This window comes from Oryctolagus cuniculus, chromosome 4 (genome assembly GCF_051225735.1).
Source record: "Oryctolagus cuniculus isolate XC-2025 breed Fujian yellow rabbit chromosome 4, ASM5122573v1, whole genome shotgun sequence".
In the NCBI taxonomy this organism is placed as follows: Eukaryota; Metazoa; Chordata; class Mammalia; order Lagomorpha; family Leporidae; genus Oryctolagus; species Oryctolagus cuniculus.
The window spans coordinates 28526294-28546988 of NC_142870.1; the positions used below are offsets into that span (position 1 = coordinate 28526294).

The 20695-nt window shown below is 34.9% G+C and overlaps 1 protein-coding gene across 1 annotated transcript in view; it reads left to right on the plus strand.

Moving 5' to 3' along the window:
• TMPRSS15 (transmembrane serine protease 15) overlaps positions 1-20695 on the plus strand; it is a 134698-nt gene that overhangs the window by 66738 nt on the left and 47265 nt on the right. Inside the window, exons 12-17 of the mRNA XM_070071911.2 lie at positions 599-704; positions 1025-1175; positions 2519-2654; positions 10529-10618; positions 14107-14232; positions 17074-17214. Of these exons, the coding sequence (XP_069928012.2) occupies positions 599-704; positions 1025-1175; positions 2519-2654; positions 10529-10618; positions 14107-14232; positions 17074-17214 (750 nt within the window). The remainder of the gene's footprint in view (positions 1-598; positions 705-1024; positions 1176-2518; positions 2655-10528; positions 10619-14106; positions 14233-17073; positions 17215-20695) is intronic.

Sequence of the window (20695 nt, forward strand, 5' to 3'; positions counted from 1 at the left end):
TGTATCCTGGATGGTGTTGTAGTTTGAGGCTCTCACTTAATAAAGTGAGAGATCCAGAATTCTAAAATTAATTTTCCTAAATAATAGTGTATTGTGGTTAAAAGATGCTGCCTTTTGGGTTTGAGTCTAGTGTCCTGTCCATTTATTGAAGTGTTTCTTTACATTTCATTTAAAGTTTTCTTTTCTTCTTTTCTGTCCATGAATGACATACCCCACATATTAAAGCATGCTAAAACTCAGCTTGGGATGTCCACATTCCACATCAAAGTGCCTGGGTTTGAATCCCAACTCCACTTCCATTCCCAGCTTCCTGCATATGCTTGTCCTTGGAGCTGGCATGCAATGGCTCAAGTATTTTGATTCCTGCTACTAATATGGAAGAATTAGATTGAGTTAGCAACCCCTAGTTTTGGCCTGAACTAGCACCAGCTGTTGCAGGCATTTGAGGAGTCAATCAGCAGATAGACAAGCTCATTCTGTTGGTCTCTATCTCCCCCCTTTATCCCCACCCCTTCATCTTTCTGCCATACAGATAAACAATACATAGATATTTTTTAGAAAATACTAGTATTTAACCAAAATAAATTTTTTTTTACAGGATTTTACATTTCTACCCCAACTGGACCAGGAGGGAGACAAGAAACAGTGGTACTTTTAAGTCTTCCTTTAGACCGTACTTTGGAACCAGTCTGCCTTAGTTTCTGGTATGTTGTAAACACAAATGCCATGCTAGCTCATTAAATGCATGCAATTGCCCTTGTTAGGTTATCAAAATGCATGCAATTGCCCTTATTAGGTTATCAGGGTCAGATTTCACTAAGGAGTAAGCCACAGTTTTAAATGCACTATTACTTTTCCAACGAAGATAGTGGCAAAAGTCTGTTAGACTCCCCTTCTCTTCCTGAATAATCCCTACACTGAAGAAAAAACAGAGAATTGCAAGGGAAGGAATTGACTTGAAGAACCATTAAATTTATTTATTATAATATAGAAATTCAAATAGTTTTTGCTTTTTCCAAACTAGGTACTATATGTATGGTGAAAATGTTTATAAATTAAGCATTAATATCAGCAATGCTCAAAATATAGAGAAGACAGTTTTCCAAAAGGAAGGAAATTATGGAGAAAATTGGAATTATGGACAAGTAACATTAAATGAAACAATGGAATTCAAGGTTTGCAAAAGGCTTAATGATAATTCTTTCGTATTCTTTATTATTATGATATTTCTAATGGATAATACAGCAAAGAAATTTATTTTTGAAAGTAGCCCAATCACTTTCTCTACCTTCCCGTTCTACCTCATTTTTTCTTTGACTATGTTTATTTTTATTTACTTATTGATTTATTAGAAAACATCTTAAGAATAACTACATTAAAATACAGTTGATAATAGTCCATAAAATACATGAAAAGCTTGTAGGGTGTTTCAGTTTTCTGATGTGGACATCCTGTCTAACACAGGCTCATTGTGTCTCCTTATCTCTTCCGTGCCTGCCTAGTTATTTCACCTTTTCATAAACACCACCTAGGTCACCCCTGCACTTTCTGGATAATCATCTTTTCCTGTGACGACACTCATGGTTATTCACCTATCCTGCCACATGCAGACCTAATCTCCACATATTTCCTTCAGAAGCACTTTCTATGAGCTGTATCATCAGGAAGTCTCTGATCATTTATTTCACATTAAGGTAAATTAATTTAGCAGATAACAGTTGAATGCGTTTTCTTCCAGAGGGTCTTTCAATTAAAATATAGGGTAATATAGGCTATTAGTTTGACCAAATTAGCAATGTTGTAATTGGCTAATTTCAAACAAGATAGCATCTCCTTCAGAAGATGTGTATTTGGAGAGACACTGTCATTGAGGGCTGCATATCCCTTGTGTCTTGGTATAAGGCAAGCAGTAATCAATGATTCAAATCAGTATTCTTCCTAAGACTTTCTCTCCTTCACTCATGTTTCCTTTTTCTTCTCTTCTTTTTTTCTGATTCTATCCTTTTCTTTGAAGTTTTCTTTTCCAACACGTTTGTCTGATAATTCAAGGAAGGGTAAATGAAAATGGAATATCAAGGGAACAAGAGAAGGTAGAGATGGGGCACTAAGTACAGTAGTATCCAAAAAAGCTAGCTCAACTCACTGAGTACACTTTCTAAATTAACACATGTTGAGTCCATTTTTTTCAGACTTACCTCATCTGGCAGAGTGAGCATGTCAAGCCCTACCAATATTTGCTCTTCGGCTTAGCCGCTTTGTTGAGAGTCAATGTTGTCTCTGGGACTAATTCAGAAGGAGAACATGAGTAAATTCTTAGCACATGTGAACATAAAATAAGACAGTTGGTTTCAGCAAAGGACTTTAAAAAACATGATATACAAATACTTCATCAAAGAGTAATCTGCTCATTGCATAGCTAGAAATTAAAGTATTGATTCTCCAGGAAATTCGGCCACAAGAAGAGTCCGAACAGTGAAGATTAAAGTATAATAATTTCATTTACCTCTCTGAACCACAGGTTGCCTTTAATGCTTTTAAAAGACAGTTACTGAGTGATATAGCACTGGATGACATTACTCTAACACAAGGGGTTTGCAATGAAAGTCTTTATCCAGAACCAACTTTGGTCCCAACTCCACCACCAGAACTTCCTAGTAAGTAATTTTATTTTTCCTTATGAAGTCATTAATATTATAAGATGGATGTTATTCTGAATTGTATTTGTTATTTTAGTCAAATATTGATTTTTCATTGACAGTAAAAGATTTTGACATATGAGTAAAACACAATCTAGCAAAATATTACCTGTTACACAAAAACCCACAATGAAACTCAGTACTTTGTATAGATCATATTTAGTTAGTATCTTTTCATTTTTGAAAGTGATGAAGTTTCTGATTTCCATTTTTTTCATTATAAACTAACCCAATACTGATAATGTGGCATATATAATCTTCGGGGAAGAAGTATTGAGATTCTCTTGAGCTTTCTGAGGCGTGACCTTAAAATTTCCACAAGAGTTTAGATAAGTGTGAAATCACAAATATTGTTTTTAGAATATTTAAATAACAATGATTGATAATGAACTCTGAACTTACTGACCAGAATCATATGAAATATTTTTGTCCTAAAATGATATTTTTGCAAAATTTTGCAATATTCTCCCTCCTGGAGCCATTAAGTTTCTGCAGTTGAATGGTGACAAGAATCCTTAGTGTACTATGGGATCTTTAGAATCTAAAGAACAAATGGAGCCAATGTCTATCTGTATTCTTCAATCAAATTTGGAAACAGGACATCAAACTACTTTTAGACTAGAAAATTTTACAGAAAAAAAAAGGAAAAACCTAAATAATGATAAATGTAATAAAGCCTCCATCATCCCCCTATTGGAATGTTCTCACTACATTTGTGTGTTATGCAAAACATCTCTCTGTCTTTGGATTGTTGAAATTGGAGGCTGATCTAGCTCCACACCTTTGCTTGGGTTAAACTTCATGGATATTTTATCCTGTCATGAATCTAAGCCCACAAACACAGTGCTTAACTCTAGTTGCCATTTCCTTTAACTGCACTTGAAACTACCAAATTCATGTCAAGAGATCAACATGGTGAACTTACTCAAATTTAATTCTTCTTCCAAAACTTCTATTTTTTAAGTTAAAAAGAGTGGAGGTGGGGAGAGAAGACTTTCCAGATGAATGACTTCAGTAACTCATTGACTCTAAAGATAAATTCTGGGCTTATGTAACAAATGTCATTGAATTGAGGCAGCCGTCACCTGCTGCCACTCAAGACATTGGCACAAAGCTGAAATCAGGAGATCTGTGGTTGAAATCCAGGCACCACAAAATGAGCTGTTGCTATACCACGTGACATCCTAAATATTGCACAAAATGCCTCCTCCAGGCCACCACATTAAATGACCAATTATATCTTACCAAAAGACATGGTGCAACTTGCCATCTTGTGCAGTAACATATATATACATATGCTTGTCTGGGTTAAACACAAACTCGTCCATATTTCAAATATTCGATAAAATTTTATAAATAGCTCAATGTGCTAAGTGCCACATAACAAATGGAAGATATATCACTAATCACTGATACATGAAAAAATATTAAATAAATATTTTGAACAACATGTAAATGTGTGCTCTAAAAACAGCATGAGAATATCTCAAAATCTGTGAATAATGGACTTAAATTTTAAGTTTATTTTGGTGTAAAGAATTTTGAGATCCATGCATTCAGGAGTCTTCAGAAAACTCATGGAAATGCATATTATGGAGGAACTATCATGGATTTCAAAGTATTTTCACACCAAAATATACTTATCTGTTAATTTCATTTTTCCACAACTCTTTGTAATCCCTTTATTTATGAGAGAAGTGATAGACTTCTGAGAAGAGTATGAGCTGCAGAAGTCTTTTTTTAAAAAAAAGTAGAGGTATTTATTTATTAGAAAGAGTTACAAAGGTAGAAGGAAAGACAGAGAGAGAAAGAGACAGATCTTCCATCCGTAGGTTCACCCCCCAGATGGCTGCAATGGCCAGAGATGGGCTTACCCAAAGCTGGGAACCAAGAGCTTCATCCCAATCTCTCACATGGATGCAGGGGCCCAAACACTTGGGCCATCTTCTACTGTTATTCACAGGCCATTGGCAGAGAGCTGGATTGGAAGTGAAACATTTGGGACACACACCGGGTGCCAGTGTCACAGGCGGTGGCTTTACCTGTTATGCCACAATGCCAAACACTGCAGAAGTCTTTAAGAATGCATACAGATAGATGATAAAATGAGGGGCTGCATTTGGTTTAGTGGTTAAGATGCCAATTAGAATGCTTCCATCCACTGTCAGAGCTCCTGGCTAGGAAATATACCTGCCTCATGGCTCCAGCTTACTGTTAACTCACACGCTGGTAGGTGGCAGTGATGCCTCAAGGGATGGGTTCCTGCCACCCACGTTGGAAACTTGGATTGAGTTCCCAGCTCCAAGCACTGGCCTGGCATAACCCCAAATGCTTTGGGTTTTCTTTCTCTTTCTCTGGTTTCTTGACTATCACATACTTTTTTTTGTTTTGTTTTGTTTAAAAGGATGACACCCATAAAATTGAAAAAAAGGAAGAAAGTACCATCTGTTCTTATGTAATGGTATTAACTATAAAATTATGAGAAGAAATGAATTTCTTGACAAACTCAAGGTCTAATTCACCTTTGCTTTACCAGTGTCTGGTTGATTCTTGACATCACATAAATAGATGATCAGTAAATGTTATTAAATATGGACAAAACTTCTCTCTCATTGTCTTTCTGTTTTGGTCGTATTCCTCTTTGGGTGATCCATGTTTATCAAAAGAAATTTCATCAACAGTGCTCAAACCTGGATATGATGATGGAGTAGGAACTAAAGAAAAGAAAGATTAATGAAATAATTTGGACTTCCTGGCATTATTTAACCATAATTATCTTACTTTATTTTATGTATCTCACACTGTACCTAACTATATAGAATATTTTTGTATAAACACAACATATTTAAAAGCATTAAAATCATTTGATAAATAATTCTTATAGTCTAAATATTGTCAACATTTTGCTATTTTATATTGAAATCATTAAAATAAATACTTTTTATAACTCTATCAGAATAGTTCTCTATGCACCTATAAGTGACATATTTCACTTATTTTCTTAGTGAAAAATGTCTTTTCATAGGTTTAATATTTATATGTAGCAAAACTCCATTAACTAAAATTCAAAAATTAAAATAGCTTTGTATACATCATGCATATACATAAAACTTTAAATGTTTCCCCATATTAAATATTAATCTGTGTTACTCATACAGTCCTGCATCTATTCTAGTCAGAAAAAAAGATAAAATATTGATGTCAATAGGGAAATTACAATGGCTGAAAAAATCATCTGATTTTAAAATATAATCTTCATAACCTGCCCAGAATATATTTGTACCAGTTTCTAAATGTTTCACTTCAAGGCAATATTTAGCACAGTAGAAAATGTTAATTACCATCAAATGCATTCTGAACAATTTCATTCTAATGTCATTTGCAATTGGTTCAGTGAAATATTTATTTGAGCAGAATTTTCCTGGTTCCAGATCACTGATTTGTTTAAGCAGAAATAAAAGAAAACTATGGGTGACTGGCTAATGGCTTTTCTTTGACTCGCTATGCAGCATTCAAATAAGAAAATAATTCCAGGCTAATAACTGAATAATGAAATTCAGTTTCTTACTTCATTCTTAGGGATTCACACTGTGCCTCATTTAGGGAAATGTAGGTTAAGTTTTCATAATTGCAGGGATTCTCCATTTTTTTAATGTCAATCACTTGCCCTTGTATCAGCTCTATGATTTTTTTGTCCTGTGACATTGGCACAAATTAATTGAAATGTAGGGATTCTATTGAAAACACTGTAAGAAAGTTAACATTTCACAACCACATATGACAATTTAAAAAATTTTCATGATTCATAAAAATATACCTGCTAGGCAGAATAAGTGTATACAAAGAGAAACCCTTATTTCAGGCCCCTGAGTTATTTCTGGAGCTGTCAAAATGAAAGAAAAAAAAAAACAGGCTATAGCTTTAGCTATTTTCAGTATTCACTCTGTATTTCCACAGTTTTGCTCCATTTTCCCATTATTTAAGCCATTTTATATTTCCAAGTGCAAAATCAAAATTAATTCAGCAATTATTATAGACAGAATATAAATAGAGTTAATCAGCCTAACTTTAGTTCTTTACATAGAAATGAACTGGTACCTATGTTTCTCTCATATAATTAATAGCCATATCCAGCAAAGCTGCTTGCTTTCTGTATCATTAGTCTGGCTTAATACTCAAACTCCTACCAAGTTTCATACTTGATGCATTTATAGAGCCCAGTACCATTATGTTTTTGATAGTTCTATTTTGTTAGAATAATTTTGCATTTAAAACTCATAGCTTAATTTTAGGAGATATCATATTGGCTATATTTCTGTTAATAAAAATTGAGATTATAAGAATTGAGATTATAACAATTATAAGAAATGAAAATTAGAATGTTACTGTCATATAGTTAATAAAAGTATATTGTGGGTTGTCTATAATTTGATAATAAAAATATGAATTTTGATAAGCTGAATACAAACTTTTCATGCAGAACTTTGTTTTAAATTACAATCTAAACATCTAAATGCTGTCTGTAATGAACATTGTTACTTGCTAGGGTGTTATGAAACACAATGCTGATTTTAACTGGCCACCTTAAACATTCAGACATGAGTCTGAGGTATTATTTCTTAAGCTACATCTATTACTTCCCTCAATTAATGCAAATCAAGAGCCTGTTTTTCTCATATCTTTATTTCTTATTTTGCCATAGATTTCTTTGAGTTGAGCCATCTTATCATAAGTGGAATCTGAGCTCACCTCCTTCTTACCCCACAGTAAATGCCTCTGCATTGACACATATCTAATGGATGTCAGAAGTTTAAGCATGGATAAAAAATGACAAGCCTCAAGGAAAATTTCTTTTCCTGACAACCACTTTGCAAAATACAGCATGTTATTTACATAGAGTATGCAATGAAAATCCCTCTGGGCACAGTAAGAAATTAATCAGAATACAAATGTTTAAGAGAATAGCTCCCACAAAAAGAAAAATGAAAGAATTTAATTCTATAAATAAATAGGATTCTCTGAACCAGACAGACTGTTCTATTCTCATTCCCTGGGTGAGGATGATTTATCTACAGACACAGCATGACTGATATGCAGAATTGTATTTCATGAATCTTTGGCTCCTGTGTTAAGTACATACTACATCTCCTGTATAACAATGCTACCAATAAAGTAAAGTATGACACCATATTTAGAACAGTTTAAAGTATTTTTGCCAATTCCTTACAGTACTTTATATAAACAGAGAGTAAACAATATATTTACATGGTCATGGAGTAGAGATATCTTACTGACCAACTATTTAATAAGAAATGATAATTTAAATGCATTTCAAGTATTTTAAAAGAAGGAGAAATGCCTTGACAGTTTTAACAATTACACTTGTCAATTTAGTTCTGGTTGTGATTTTTATTAAAGTTATACCTGCTCATTTACACATAACATAATGCACTCTCAGGTGATCCATTATGTAAAAGCTCAACATATTCTCAAAATTATAACTATTTACTAAGTTAGATGCATAGGATCTTGAAAATTTCCTCTTTCTTGAATAGAAAATGAGAATAAAAGTAAAAACAATGACAATAGCAACCAAAAAAATAACACACTGATCACACTTGCATGGTTAAATTTGTAAAATAGGAAGAGTTGACTTCCTGTCTTCAATCTGAAGTGTGACCATTGTTCCTGCTGTTACATTTTCCCTTACAAATTGGTTTTATCAAAATTAATGGAAGCATTTCATGACCATTGAAAATTATGAAAATTAAATGAGCTATGTAAATGTAAGATTTTATAGCGTTAGATACATGAAATGATTGTAACACTCTGGCAGATCCTTTTTCACAAATCCTTGCAAGACAATCACATAATCAAGGAGACTGTTAATTTCTAGTGGAAAATCTGATCTCATTCCTTACTACCAGTTTTTTTTTTTTTCTCAAATGCCTTTTCAGCACTCTGTGTACACTGCTTTCTTTATTCTAGATCTATCCATCACTGACTTTACTTGTCATTTTATTCATCCATATTCCCCTCTGCCCTCCTTCTTTTTGTACATGGCTATCAAGTGGTACTTTCTGACACTTAATCTAAACTCTGTCTATGGCTTGGACCAGATGGTGGAAATGATTCAACGTTTACTAAACTCCATGGGAGACTGTAATGTACCCATGAGATGAGCTAGAAATTAAGACTGCTCAAGTATTGACTTGATACTAGACGCATATGTATGGTATCAGTAAGTAACTATGCCAGAAGTTATGGACAATTCTTAGATTCTACGTACAAAACCAGTATTGTGATAGAAATTATCTACTCCACAAATAGTAGGTAAATTAATACAGCAGGGAATGAGTAGGCATATTTCATAAATTATCTCTGATTTATACACCAATCCCCCCCCAAAAAAAACCTTAACATGTATCTTTTTTCTAAAAGAGAAAACCATCTCCAAAAGAAAACTAGATCACATAATTTAGCCCAGCAAATCCAACACATATTCCCTTCAAAAGAGATTATTTATTTTAAAGTCAGATTTACAGAGATTTACAGGCTACAGCCAGGACACAAGTGAGCACCTGTATGGGATGCCAGTGTTGCAATGCCACAGCACTGGCCCCCAACACATCTCCCTTCTGAATACCATGATCCCTAGCAAGTTGAGACAACCTGTATGGAAACATCTTTTAAACAATAAAGTCTTCTAAGAAGACTTTTTATTTTGAATTTTATAAGCTTCATTATTTTATAAGTTCATCCAGGTCTGGACAAGCCTGGTTGAGGAAGGCATATTAGATAATCACAACCCACCTCCCTAATGACTAGGATAGGATGGATTTTATACCACTATTAGGTCAGAGTAAGTAAATGTCTCCCTCTGACCCATCATATGCATCACACAACTCACATTTATGGGTTTGTTATAAATTTGGGACATATACATTCATTTCAAAAAATCTACAAAAGTAAGGCAGATGATACATAAGAGATCAAAGAAGAAGGTTTATGGCTAAAGGCATTGCCATAGGTATACACACCTAAAGATCTCTCCCATAATCTGAACTTTCATTTATTAGAGGTAAGTAAGTTGGTATTATTTACCTTTAATAATAGAAAAATATATATTTACTCCAGTTTTCTATATTATTCAAATTAGATTATTTATTATTATGCTCTGAATTTTAAATATAATGATGGTAGTAAGAATTGGATAAAAATTGAGAAATTTGAAGTACTTGATGAATTTTTACATTACTGTTGAATTTATTTATAATAAAACTATAAATACAAAAAAATAATTTTGAAAAAGCATACTCTCTGAACTAGAAGATTTGTGCTCTGTTATTCTAATTAATTTGCCTTAAGCTCAGACTCAACTTGATCTTTAGAAGTTCCTAATAATATAACCCTTTTACATGAATTTTTCTCTCCTTGCAGTGAAAATTTTTTCCATTAACAAACTCCAAAATTTATCTAGCAAGACTAGTGGCATTACAGCTTTAGCTGCTACTTGCAATGCCCACATCAGATATCAGAGAGACGATTGCAGTCCTGGCTGGTCCATTTGCAATCCAGCCCCCTGTAAAAGTACCCGGGAAGAAATAAATGATGACTCAAGTACTTGAGCCCATGCCACCCATGTGGGAGACCTGGATGGAGTTCCTGCTCCTGTCTTTAGCTTGGGCCAGTCTTGGCTGTTGAAAGCATTTGGCTATTGAACCAGCAGATGAAAGATCTCTTTCTCTCTCTGTCACTCTGTTTTATAAATAAATAAATCTTAAAAAAATAGTTTTTGTCATTAATCATTCTACATTGCATTTTCTTTTCAGCTGACTGCGGGGGACCTTTTGAACTCTGGGAGCCAAATACGACATTCAGCTCCACAAACTTCCCAGACAACTACCCCAATCAGGCTTTCTGTGAGTTATTTCTTTTCCAGGCCATTAGAAATGAATGTATATGTAAAAGTCAGATCCTCAACACGAAAAGTAGATTGTATGAATCAGACATGGTTACAACTACCATGTCTACCTATGACATTTCTTAAAATAACAAGCATAAGAATAATCATTTTATGCCAGGCACTGTTAATGCTTAATATCCATATTATTTCAAATATTTTGATTAATAATTTGTTAAATCAGGTGTATTACTATGATTCCAAATTAAAAGTTTAGTAACAGCAAGTGAAAGATCTAAACTTACTCCAGCTACTGCTCTCTAAATCAATCTCCTTGTTTGTGCATATGTCTAGTGTGTTTAACAAGTTTACATGTCCATACAGTAAAATCAATGGAAACATAAAAGTAGAGTCAAGTGTGACATCCACACCTCTGGCAAATGTAGACAAGAGACAAAAAAAGAAGACACCCAATGTAATAAGATTAGATTTCCACTATTCAAAATTAAATTATATCGGGGGCTGGCATTGTAGGGTAACAGGTAAAGCTGCAGCCTCCAAAGCAAGCATCCCATATGGGCACCAGTTCAAGTCCCAGCTGCTCTACTTCAGATCCAGTTCCATGCTAATGGCCTGGGAAAAGAAGCAGAAGGTAGCCCAAGTGCTTGACCCCTACCAGCCACTTGGGAGATCCAGAAGAAGCTCCTGGCTTTGGCTTCGCCCAGTGCTGGCCATTGCAGCCATTTAGGGAGTGAACCAGAAGATGGAAGAGTCTCTTTCCCTCTCTCTCTCTCTCTGTCTCTTCCTCTCCCTTTGTAACTCTTTCAAATAATAAATATGTAAATAAATCTCTTAAAAAATCAAATTGTAAAGAGAATTACTAAAAATGTATGGAGAGAAATTAGTTTCCTAGAACTGAACAAAGACTGTCTCTGTCAATTTTACTTACTAGAGAAATTAGATTATGATAAAGATGCACATATTATCCCATTCTACAAATATTTTACTAGATTATGTCTGGATTGGAACAGACATATTCTCTTTATGACCATCCTTGGTTAAAATCAATCTGTGAAGAACTCAGCAAGTGAAACAAAGTTCCAATGGCAGTGAGAAATGTGTTGTTAGAAAATAGCAGATTACTTCTTTGGAATGATCCAGAGATAGTAACCATCACTTTCATAGAAAAATATCTATTATAGGGAGATTTCTGATCCCCTAAATTAAGCAACCATTATTTTGACATGGAACAAATTTTCTAGACATATCATTTGAACAACATAACTATTTAAAAAATCCCTGAGTATTGAAAAACAATTTTGACAAATGTCAAACTTTTTATTCAACAAATATTTATTGATTATTTTATTAATTAGCACTAAAGTAAGTAAAAAAAGAATAAACATTTCACAATGTGGATGGAGATTGAGATAAATTGTCAGACATTACAAAATATCCAAAATACTGTTATAATAAGGGAAAGACTGGGCACTGTGTAGAGGAATGTTGAAATATTTAACATACAAAGTAGGAGCATGCCTTTTTGAGTCTTCAAAGAAAATTAAGTATGAGTAAAAGGTGTAATTTTAAGTGTGAAGCAATGTTTTAACATGCTAGGGATTTCAGATTTTATTCTGATAGTACTAAAGAGAAACGTCTAACAGTTTACAAGAAAATAGCGATAAAATAAAACCTGCACTTTATATGAATCCATCTGGCTGTCTTGTAAGAACAGATGGTAAGATAAGAAAGCTCTCAGCATCACCAATTAGCAGATGAGAAATAATGGTGACTTGAACTCTGATAGCAGCAACGGACATTGAAAAGTAAATTGGAGTCAATGACTGTAGCTAGAAGTCTGGCAAACCTTGGTGATTGATTGGATGCGGTAGGAGAGAAGAAATCAAGGAAGATGCCGAGATATGTGGTATAAGCAATTGTGAGTGGACGATTAGTGGTGTCATTCACAAAGACAGAAAAAAGAGGAAGAGAATTGAGTTTGTGAAAGAGATAATTCTGTTTCCTTTAGAATATGGAGGACTTGAGATATGTGTATGAACACACAGTAGATATTAGGATGAATTTGTTTACTCCTCAAAAAAGTGCAGAAAATACAGACTTAGAGGTCATTCCTCTATAGATCTTCTTAGAACTGTACCTATGAACTAATGAAATCTATTATCTACTAATAAAAATTTTAAAAAATCAATCAATTACAAAAGAAAGGAAAAAATTATATTTCTTAAGAGTAAATGAGAAACACTTATACAGAGAAAGTGACCTAGAAAAAGAGCTCAAGGCTAATTTATGAACTCAATAAAAATAAGGAGATTATTTGTCTAATAATATTGCTTTGTTTTGTTTTTAAGTTGAACTATGACCATGTAAGTATATGAATAGAAATAAATATTTACTAAAATTTATCTTAGAAATTGCATTTAAATCACCAAATTTTCTTTAAATTTAAATATGGAAAGTTAAATGAATGATATTTGAATATTAATATTTTAAGGTCATTAATTCTAGATTGAGAGAGGAAAGGCTACTTGCAACCTTTATGTATGAGTATTCTATTTTACATGACACAAATTCAGTTACAGTAAATGATTTCAAATTTGATTGAAAGTTTACTATAAACATTCTTTAGTAAACCAATATATTTCCTCACTAAAACAAAAATTAAAAATAAAATGTTGGTCATCATGAAATATGAAAAAATCTTTCTTAAAAATATGTATATATTGTTTATTTTAAAGCAGAGTTACAGAGTAAGGGAAGGAGAGACAGAGAGACAGAGAGACAGAGAGACAGAGAGAGAGATCTTCTATCCACTGGCTCACTTGCCGAATGGCCCCAATGGCTGGAACTGGGCCAAACCAAATCCAGGAGCCAAGAGCTTCTTCTGAGTCTCCCACATAGCCCAAGCACTTGAGCCATCCTCCTCTGCTTTCCCAGGTGCATTGACAGGGAGTTGGATCTGAAGTAGAGTGGCTGGAAATCGAATAGGTGAAGGGATGCAGACTGCTGCTTAACCTGCTACTCCACAGCACTGGTCCTGAAAAAAAAATCTTTAAAAGTGATTTGAGGGCTGGCACCGTGGCTCACTAGGCTAATCCTCTGCCTTGTGACACCGGCACACCGGGTTCTAGTCCTGGTCGGGGCGCGGATTCTGTCCTGGTTGCCCCTCTTCCAGGCCAGCTCTCTGCTGTGGCCAGGGAGTGCAGTGGAGGATGGCCCAAGTGCTTGGGCCCTGCACCCCATGGGAGACCAGGATAAGTACCTGGCTCCTGCCATTGTATCAGCGCAGTGCGCCCGGCCAGCTGCAGCACGCCTGCTGCGACGGCCATTGGAGGGTGAACCAACGGCAAAGGAAGACCTTTCTTTCTGTCCACTCTGCCTGTCAAAAAAAAAAAAAAAAAAAAAAAAGTGATTTGAAATGCTCAAGAAGGTGAAACAAAGGAAAATTAAAAGGAATGTTTCTAAATTGTATTTTTTATTGCTTTTAAGGTGTTTGGTATTTAAATGCAGAAACTGGAAAGAATATACACCTTCATTTTCAAGAATTTGACTTAGAAAATATTGAAGATGTGGTTGAAATTCGAGATGGTGGTGAAGATGATTCTTTGCTCCTAGGTAAGTCTGCAATTTGCATATTACGAAGGTTCGAGATATTGAACTGATGGGGAGAATATTTCTCAGTAAATGTTATCACTTTTTTACAATAAGCAAAATTAAAATACAATAGGATAATACGTTAAGCTTTATGTAAAATTTTCAATATGAAGTATGATTTCAATGGTGACAAAATAATATTCTTCCCGACCTTTCTTGACAAACCAGGATGAATATATTTTTTATATAATTATTTGCTTATTTGAAAGTCAGAATTACAGAGAGAGGGAGAGACAGAGACATCTATTCTCTGGTTCACAATGGGCAGTAGGTTACAATGGGCAGCTCTGGGCCAGGCCGAAGCCAGGAGCCAGAAGCTTCTACCAGGTCTCCCATGTGACTGGCAGGGACCCAAGCACTTAGGCCATCATCTGCTGCTTTTTCCAAGCCTTTAGCAAGGAACCGGTCTGAAATGGAGCAGCTGGGACTCCAGCTGACACCCTTCTGGGATGCCGACTGTGGGTGGCAGTATTATTCACTACCACAACACCAGCCCCCAGGCTTAATATTTCTAAGTCATCTATTCTACCATCTGGCATTAATTGACTACAAGTCTTACATCTTGCAAACTAAGAACTAAAAATGATTTTTAATTCATGTTTCATTATTACTGTCATTGGCTTTGACTATCATACTAACTGCTTCTATATGGCTTTCCAAGAATGATTTACAGAAACACCAAAGTTGATTTATTTCTATTTTCTGCTGATTATTACTTGTTTACATGATATGAGGGGAGTGTACTCTTCTAAATATTTTAAGCCTAGGTCACAAAATATATGTTGACATTAAAAAGCTATCATTCAAACCTAACAGCCTCTATCTTATTTAACTACTATTAATTTCTAAGAAAAATATCTTTTAGGAACCACACACTAAATTATGAAGAAGTTAAAAGATTTACTGGAATGCATGAGTCCAGTCACTTTATGACTAAAAATATTTTAACTAACTGTACTTTGTACTCATTAATCATTCATTTTAAAATCTCACCTGATTTGTCTATGCAATCAGGATGCATTCACTTGAATTTTGCCAACAATGGATGGAAACTCCAGAGGGAACATTTTCTAGCACATGCAGACATTTAGGGTGGAGGACAGGGTTCCTCTGGTATCTAATCTGTCAGCAGAATCCTATAAAGCTCTAGAAGGTAAGCTTTCTGAGAGAAGATTTTGAGAGTCACACAGAGAATAAGTACATGATGAAAGTTTTGGTGGAGCAAGAAATTTATCAAGAACTGAGAAATCTGGGGGTTATTGTGGCTTAGCCATTATGACGTTACTTGGGACTCCTGCTTTCCATGTGGGAGTGTTGGTCTGAGTGCTGACACCACTGCTTCTGATGTAGCTTCCCTGTTAATGTATTCTGGGAGGCTGCATATAATGGGTCAAGTTCTTGGACCCCTGCCACTCACATAAGAGATCTGGATGGATTTCCTGAGTTCTGACATCAGTGTGACGAAGACCTGGTTGTTGTGGGAATTTGTGGAGTGAACCAGCAGCTAAAAGATATCTCTCAGGGCTGGGATTGTAGCCCAATGGCTTAACCCCACTTCCTCCCACATCCTGTCCCCCTAACTGCTGTGACACCATCATCCCATATCAGAATACCGCGCAAGTCCAGGCAGGTAGGTTTCTGATACAACTCCCTGCTAATAGGTCTGGGAAAGCAGCAGAAAATGACCCAAATACTTACCCTCCCCGCCCCCCCCCCGCCATCTATGTAGGAGATATAGTTAGTTCCAGCTTCCTGGCTTTGGCCTGGCCCAGCCTGGCTGTTGTGGCCATTTGGGGAGACAGCCAGCAGATGGAAGTTCTGTCTCTTTGTCACTCTGCCTTTCAAATTAAAAAAAAATGAAGCTTAAAAATTTTAAAAAGAAAGATTTTTCTCTCTCTGTCTCTCAATCTCTCACTCCACCTTTCATGTTGATGAAAAATAAATAAAAACATTTTAAAAAACTGAGGGATTTCATTGTTGGCTTTTGTATCCATATTTATAATGAATTTTGAGAAAGGTTTCTATTTTCAGATTTATTTTTCTTCTAATAGAATCTAATGTTCCCCTGATCTAATAATGATAAAAATTAATCATTTCACTTCCAAAAAGTTACACAAATCATTGAAAGATGAGTAATTACAAAGGATCTCAATATTATAGTTTTCAAATATGTAGGTGAATATTCTTTTTAAAATAAATCATTTTCAGAGCTTCTAGTTTATAAGACAACTAAAAAGATGAATGTATTTTTTAATTAGGTGAAGAACTGTTTATGAAATCCCCAAAGCCTAGGCATTAAAGGATGATGGGAGAGGGAAGTTGGAAAGTCACTGTTTTAATTTTTATTATTCGTCTCTATTTAATCCAACCATCAGATTAAGTTTATGATTTAACTTACAAAAAATACAAATAATTAAAGATAAAAATTTACTAAGAGAAACTATAATATCTGTTGTTTTTATGAAGATCTTTAAAAGGAGACAAATAGTCATGTGTCTAGGATAGCGTGATCTTTGAACAATAATGTTGGTACACTAAATAATACAAGTAATTCATCAATAAACTATAGAAATGCAGAAACTCCAGTAAGATTGGAAAAGATTGAAATGTTGGCTTTTTAAGAGCAGTGTACGAAATGCACGAGTAAAAGCATATGCATGTCCATTTACACACGGCTGCTTGACAAGTGAATCAGACTGCGTCCGGCTTCACATCTGGAAGATGGAACTGAGATCAGGGGTGTATCTCCTTTTGGTTTCAAAGAATAATTTCACTGATCACCTCACTTTGTCTTTGAGGCAGCTGTGTACACAGGGTCTGGTCCTGTGGAGGATGTGTTTTCTACCACCAGTAGAATGACAGTTCTTTTTATAACTGACACATCAGTGGCAAGCAGTGGCTTTAAAGCAAACTTCACTACTGGCTACCACTTGGGAATTCCAGGTAAGTGTCCTCGAGATCATGAATGACATCAACATTTGGAGCAAAACAATAAAAGGATGCAGGGTTTCATGACCAAAATGCTTTCAAGGCTTGCCGCTAAGATACTCTCTCTGCTTCATCTTAACAAGGATTATCTTCCTTTCCTTATGTCTGTATGACCATTGCCTGAGTTTGTTGGACTCCACAACATTATGCAGCCTATTGACGTGCATTTTTCTAGTGTGTAAAGAGTCTTGAATTTTTCTTGCTAAAGCTGACAGTGTTTAATATTAAAAGTGGAATTTTTAGTCCTGTAAGGAAGGAGGATTTGATGTCATGTTCCATTTACCAAGAGCCATTCAGAAAAGAACAGGGAGACAGGCAAGTGAGCTTTTGGGATGCCAAATCATCCAATTAAAAAGTTAACATCGCTAACCAGTGTAAAGTTACTGCAATAATTTGTTGGCATGAACAACTTTCTCACCCCGGTAATAAAATTATATCCATAGATATATATAGAAATATAGATATATGCTTCATAAAGTTCATGGAAAATAAAATTAAATGACATTTCTTTTGGTGCAAAATATTTTGAAATCCATGCATTTGAGGGGTCTTCAAAGAGTTCATGGACTATGAATACAATAAAAATAACTGCATGATTTCAAATTTTTTTGCACCAAAGTAAAATTCTTAAAACAATATTTATTTATGAGAGTTAGAGAAACATACTAGAGAGAGAGAGAGAGGGAGAGAGGGAGAGAGAATGGGAGAGGAAAAGAGAGAGAGGGACTTCCTCCCATCCACTAGGTCAATCTCAAATATCCAGAGTGACCCTGGGCCTGGCCAGGAGCTAAGGCAATGAACTAGGAACTCAATCCAGTCTCCCACGTCAGGGGAACAGATCCAACTATGTAGGTTATCACCTTCCAGATTCTGTATGAGCAGGACGCTAGATTTGGGAGAGGAGTCAGAACTCAAACCCAGTGACTCCTACGTGAGATGCAGATACCCCAATTAGCACCTTAATCACTAAGACAAACACCTGATACAATTTATCTTTCAATACCATTTAACTGCAAATGTTTTGAAGTACTTTCATATATATATATATATGTGTGTGTATAGATATCTTTACATTTTTATATTTAATTTTTGCATTCAAAAATCTGTGAGAATTTTTTTTAAACTGGCTATTTCCCTTAGACTGATTTTTCCAATACTACTGCTCCACAGTACAGTAGTTCTTCCTAGGTACAAACATGACAGAAAGACAGAATGTATGTTAATTCCTCTGTCTCTATTTTCTGTAGAAGACTCTGCTTTTGTATTTCACCAAAAGTAATAAAACTACGTAGAGTTGGATGACTGATACTCAACTGGCTTATTATTCCCAATATGATTGAGTAATTAAATTATATTTATGTCTGCTACTCCATTCACAATTGTCCTAGATTTTTGGACCCTCCCCAGAAAGTTATGACTTTCAACTTCACTGCTAATAAAATATTGGCCTGGATTGGTCTACCCTCTGGCTCTGGAAATAAGCCACAACAGTTGTTATTAAAGCTACTTAAGTAAAAGTAATCTCCATTCTATGTAGTATTGCTTTCAAAGTAACTATTTGTGGTAATGCAAATTAGTAATACCATTATGGAAGAAAGTATGGAGATTCCTCAAAAAACTAAAAATAGATTCACCATATGACTACATCATCCTTCTGGGAATATATACAAAGAGAATGAAGTCCACATGTGAAAGAGATACATGTATACCCACATTTATTGTAGCATTAACACAACAGCAAAGATTTAGAATCAACCTGGACATCCATCAATGGATAAATAAAATATGGCATATATACACATGGAATAATAATCATGAAAGGGATGGAATCCTGACATTTGCAACGAAATTGATAGATTTGGAAATAATTATGCTATGCAGAATAATCCAGACAAAGATAAATACCACATTTTCTCTCTTATGTGAAATCATATGCACACATACACACACATAACTCACACATGCAAAATGTTTGGTGCAGTGGTTAAGATTCAGCCCAAGATGCCCACATCCTGGATTTAAGTGCTGCTTCCACTCATAATCTCAGCTTTCTGCTAATGAATATCTCAGAGGCAGAAGGTGATGGCTCAAGTAATTGCACCCTTCCATCCATGTGGGAGACCCAGATTGAGTTCCAGGCCCCCAGCTTTGTCCTAGCTCAGCCCTCACTGTTGCAGGCATTTGGGTAGTAAAATAATGGTTGGATTCTCTGTCTCTGTCTCTGTATCTTTCTATGTCTAAAAAATAAAAACAAATAAATAAATAAGCAAACACATAAATAACTTTCAAGAAAACACTACAAAAGAGTGTGATCCATTGCTCCCAACATAGTAAAGATACCAGGGATATAATATAATATACAGTCTCTTCATATTTTTTGTCCTGTAACTAAATTTCAGTTACTACTATTATGTTACTTATGCAATGAATTATTTCCTAGAACGAATCCACAGTTGAGTCTTCTGTGACCATCACTGTGTGGTGAATATGTTGGGAGTATAGTTTGCCATTTCCTCCTGGGAATGGTACGTACATTAAAGAAGAGTAGATGGTAGTGGGATTGCATTGTCAAAGACGCAGTCCTTTCCTACTGAGAACTTCTACACCAAAGATTTAAAGGAGATTATGGATATAGGGACTTGGCACCAGAAGATAATCAAGTAGGAAATGGAAAAACATTGAGCTCAGATATATGTTAATCCTGGCATTCTCTTTAGGTGGTCATTTTAGGGAAAACTATATAAAAGTTATCATAAATTATTTTCAAAATTTATGTGTTTCACTTATCTTCTGAGATGTTTTAGTGATACGTTCCAAGACATTCAAATGAAGTATAATATATCATCTAACATTATTCTATCTCTTTCCTTTCTTAACACTTCCATTTGTACTGAAGTAAGTATAAGTAATGTAATTTATTAAGATCAGTTTTCTATAAACAACTCTTCATTGCTTTTTCCCAATACTCAGATTCTTAATATGAAATTCAACAGTGCTTTTCAGGCAACTGTGGGAGTGGCAGCTGATTGCATTTAGGAGTTTAGAGCCCTCCCCAAATTGTTTGCCATGTGCCTTAGAGACCAATGTAGTTCCATTTAAAAGCAAGCATATGTTGACTAAATGAGGCAGGGCTACTCGAGACTTCATAAAAAGGAGATAGGGAATTTCAATTCTTAGCAATATTTCTTTTTTCCTTTCTCACCACTAGCATAACACTATCAGAATGAGGTTTCAGAGTCCACAGAGATTGAAACTGTTGGATTAAAGACTTCTTAATGAAGCCAAATTACTATATGTTGCAAAGAATTGGAATCAAGTTTATGCATAAAGAAAGTTTAGAAGGAGTTTATTTATGCTTCCCCTCAGAGTTTATAATTTCTATTCACATTAGCAACAATAAATCATTTTGTCCCATTCAGCATTTTTCTTACAATTC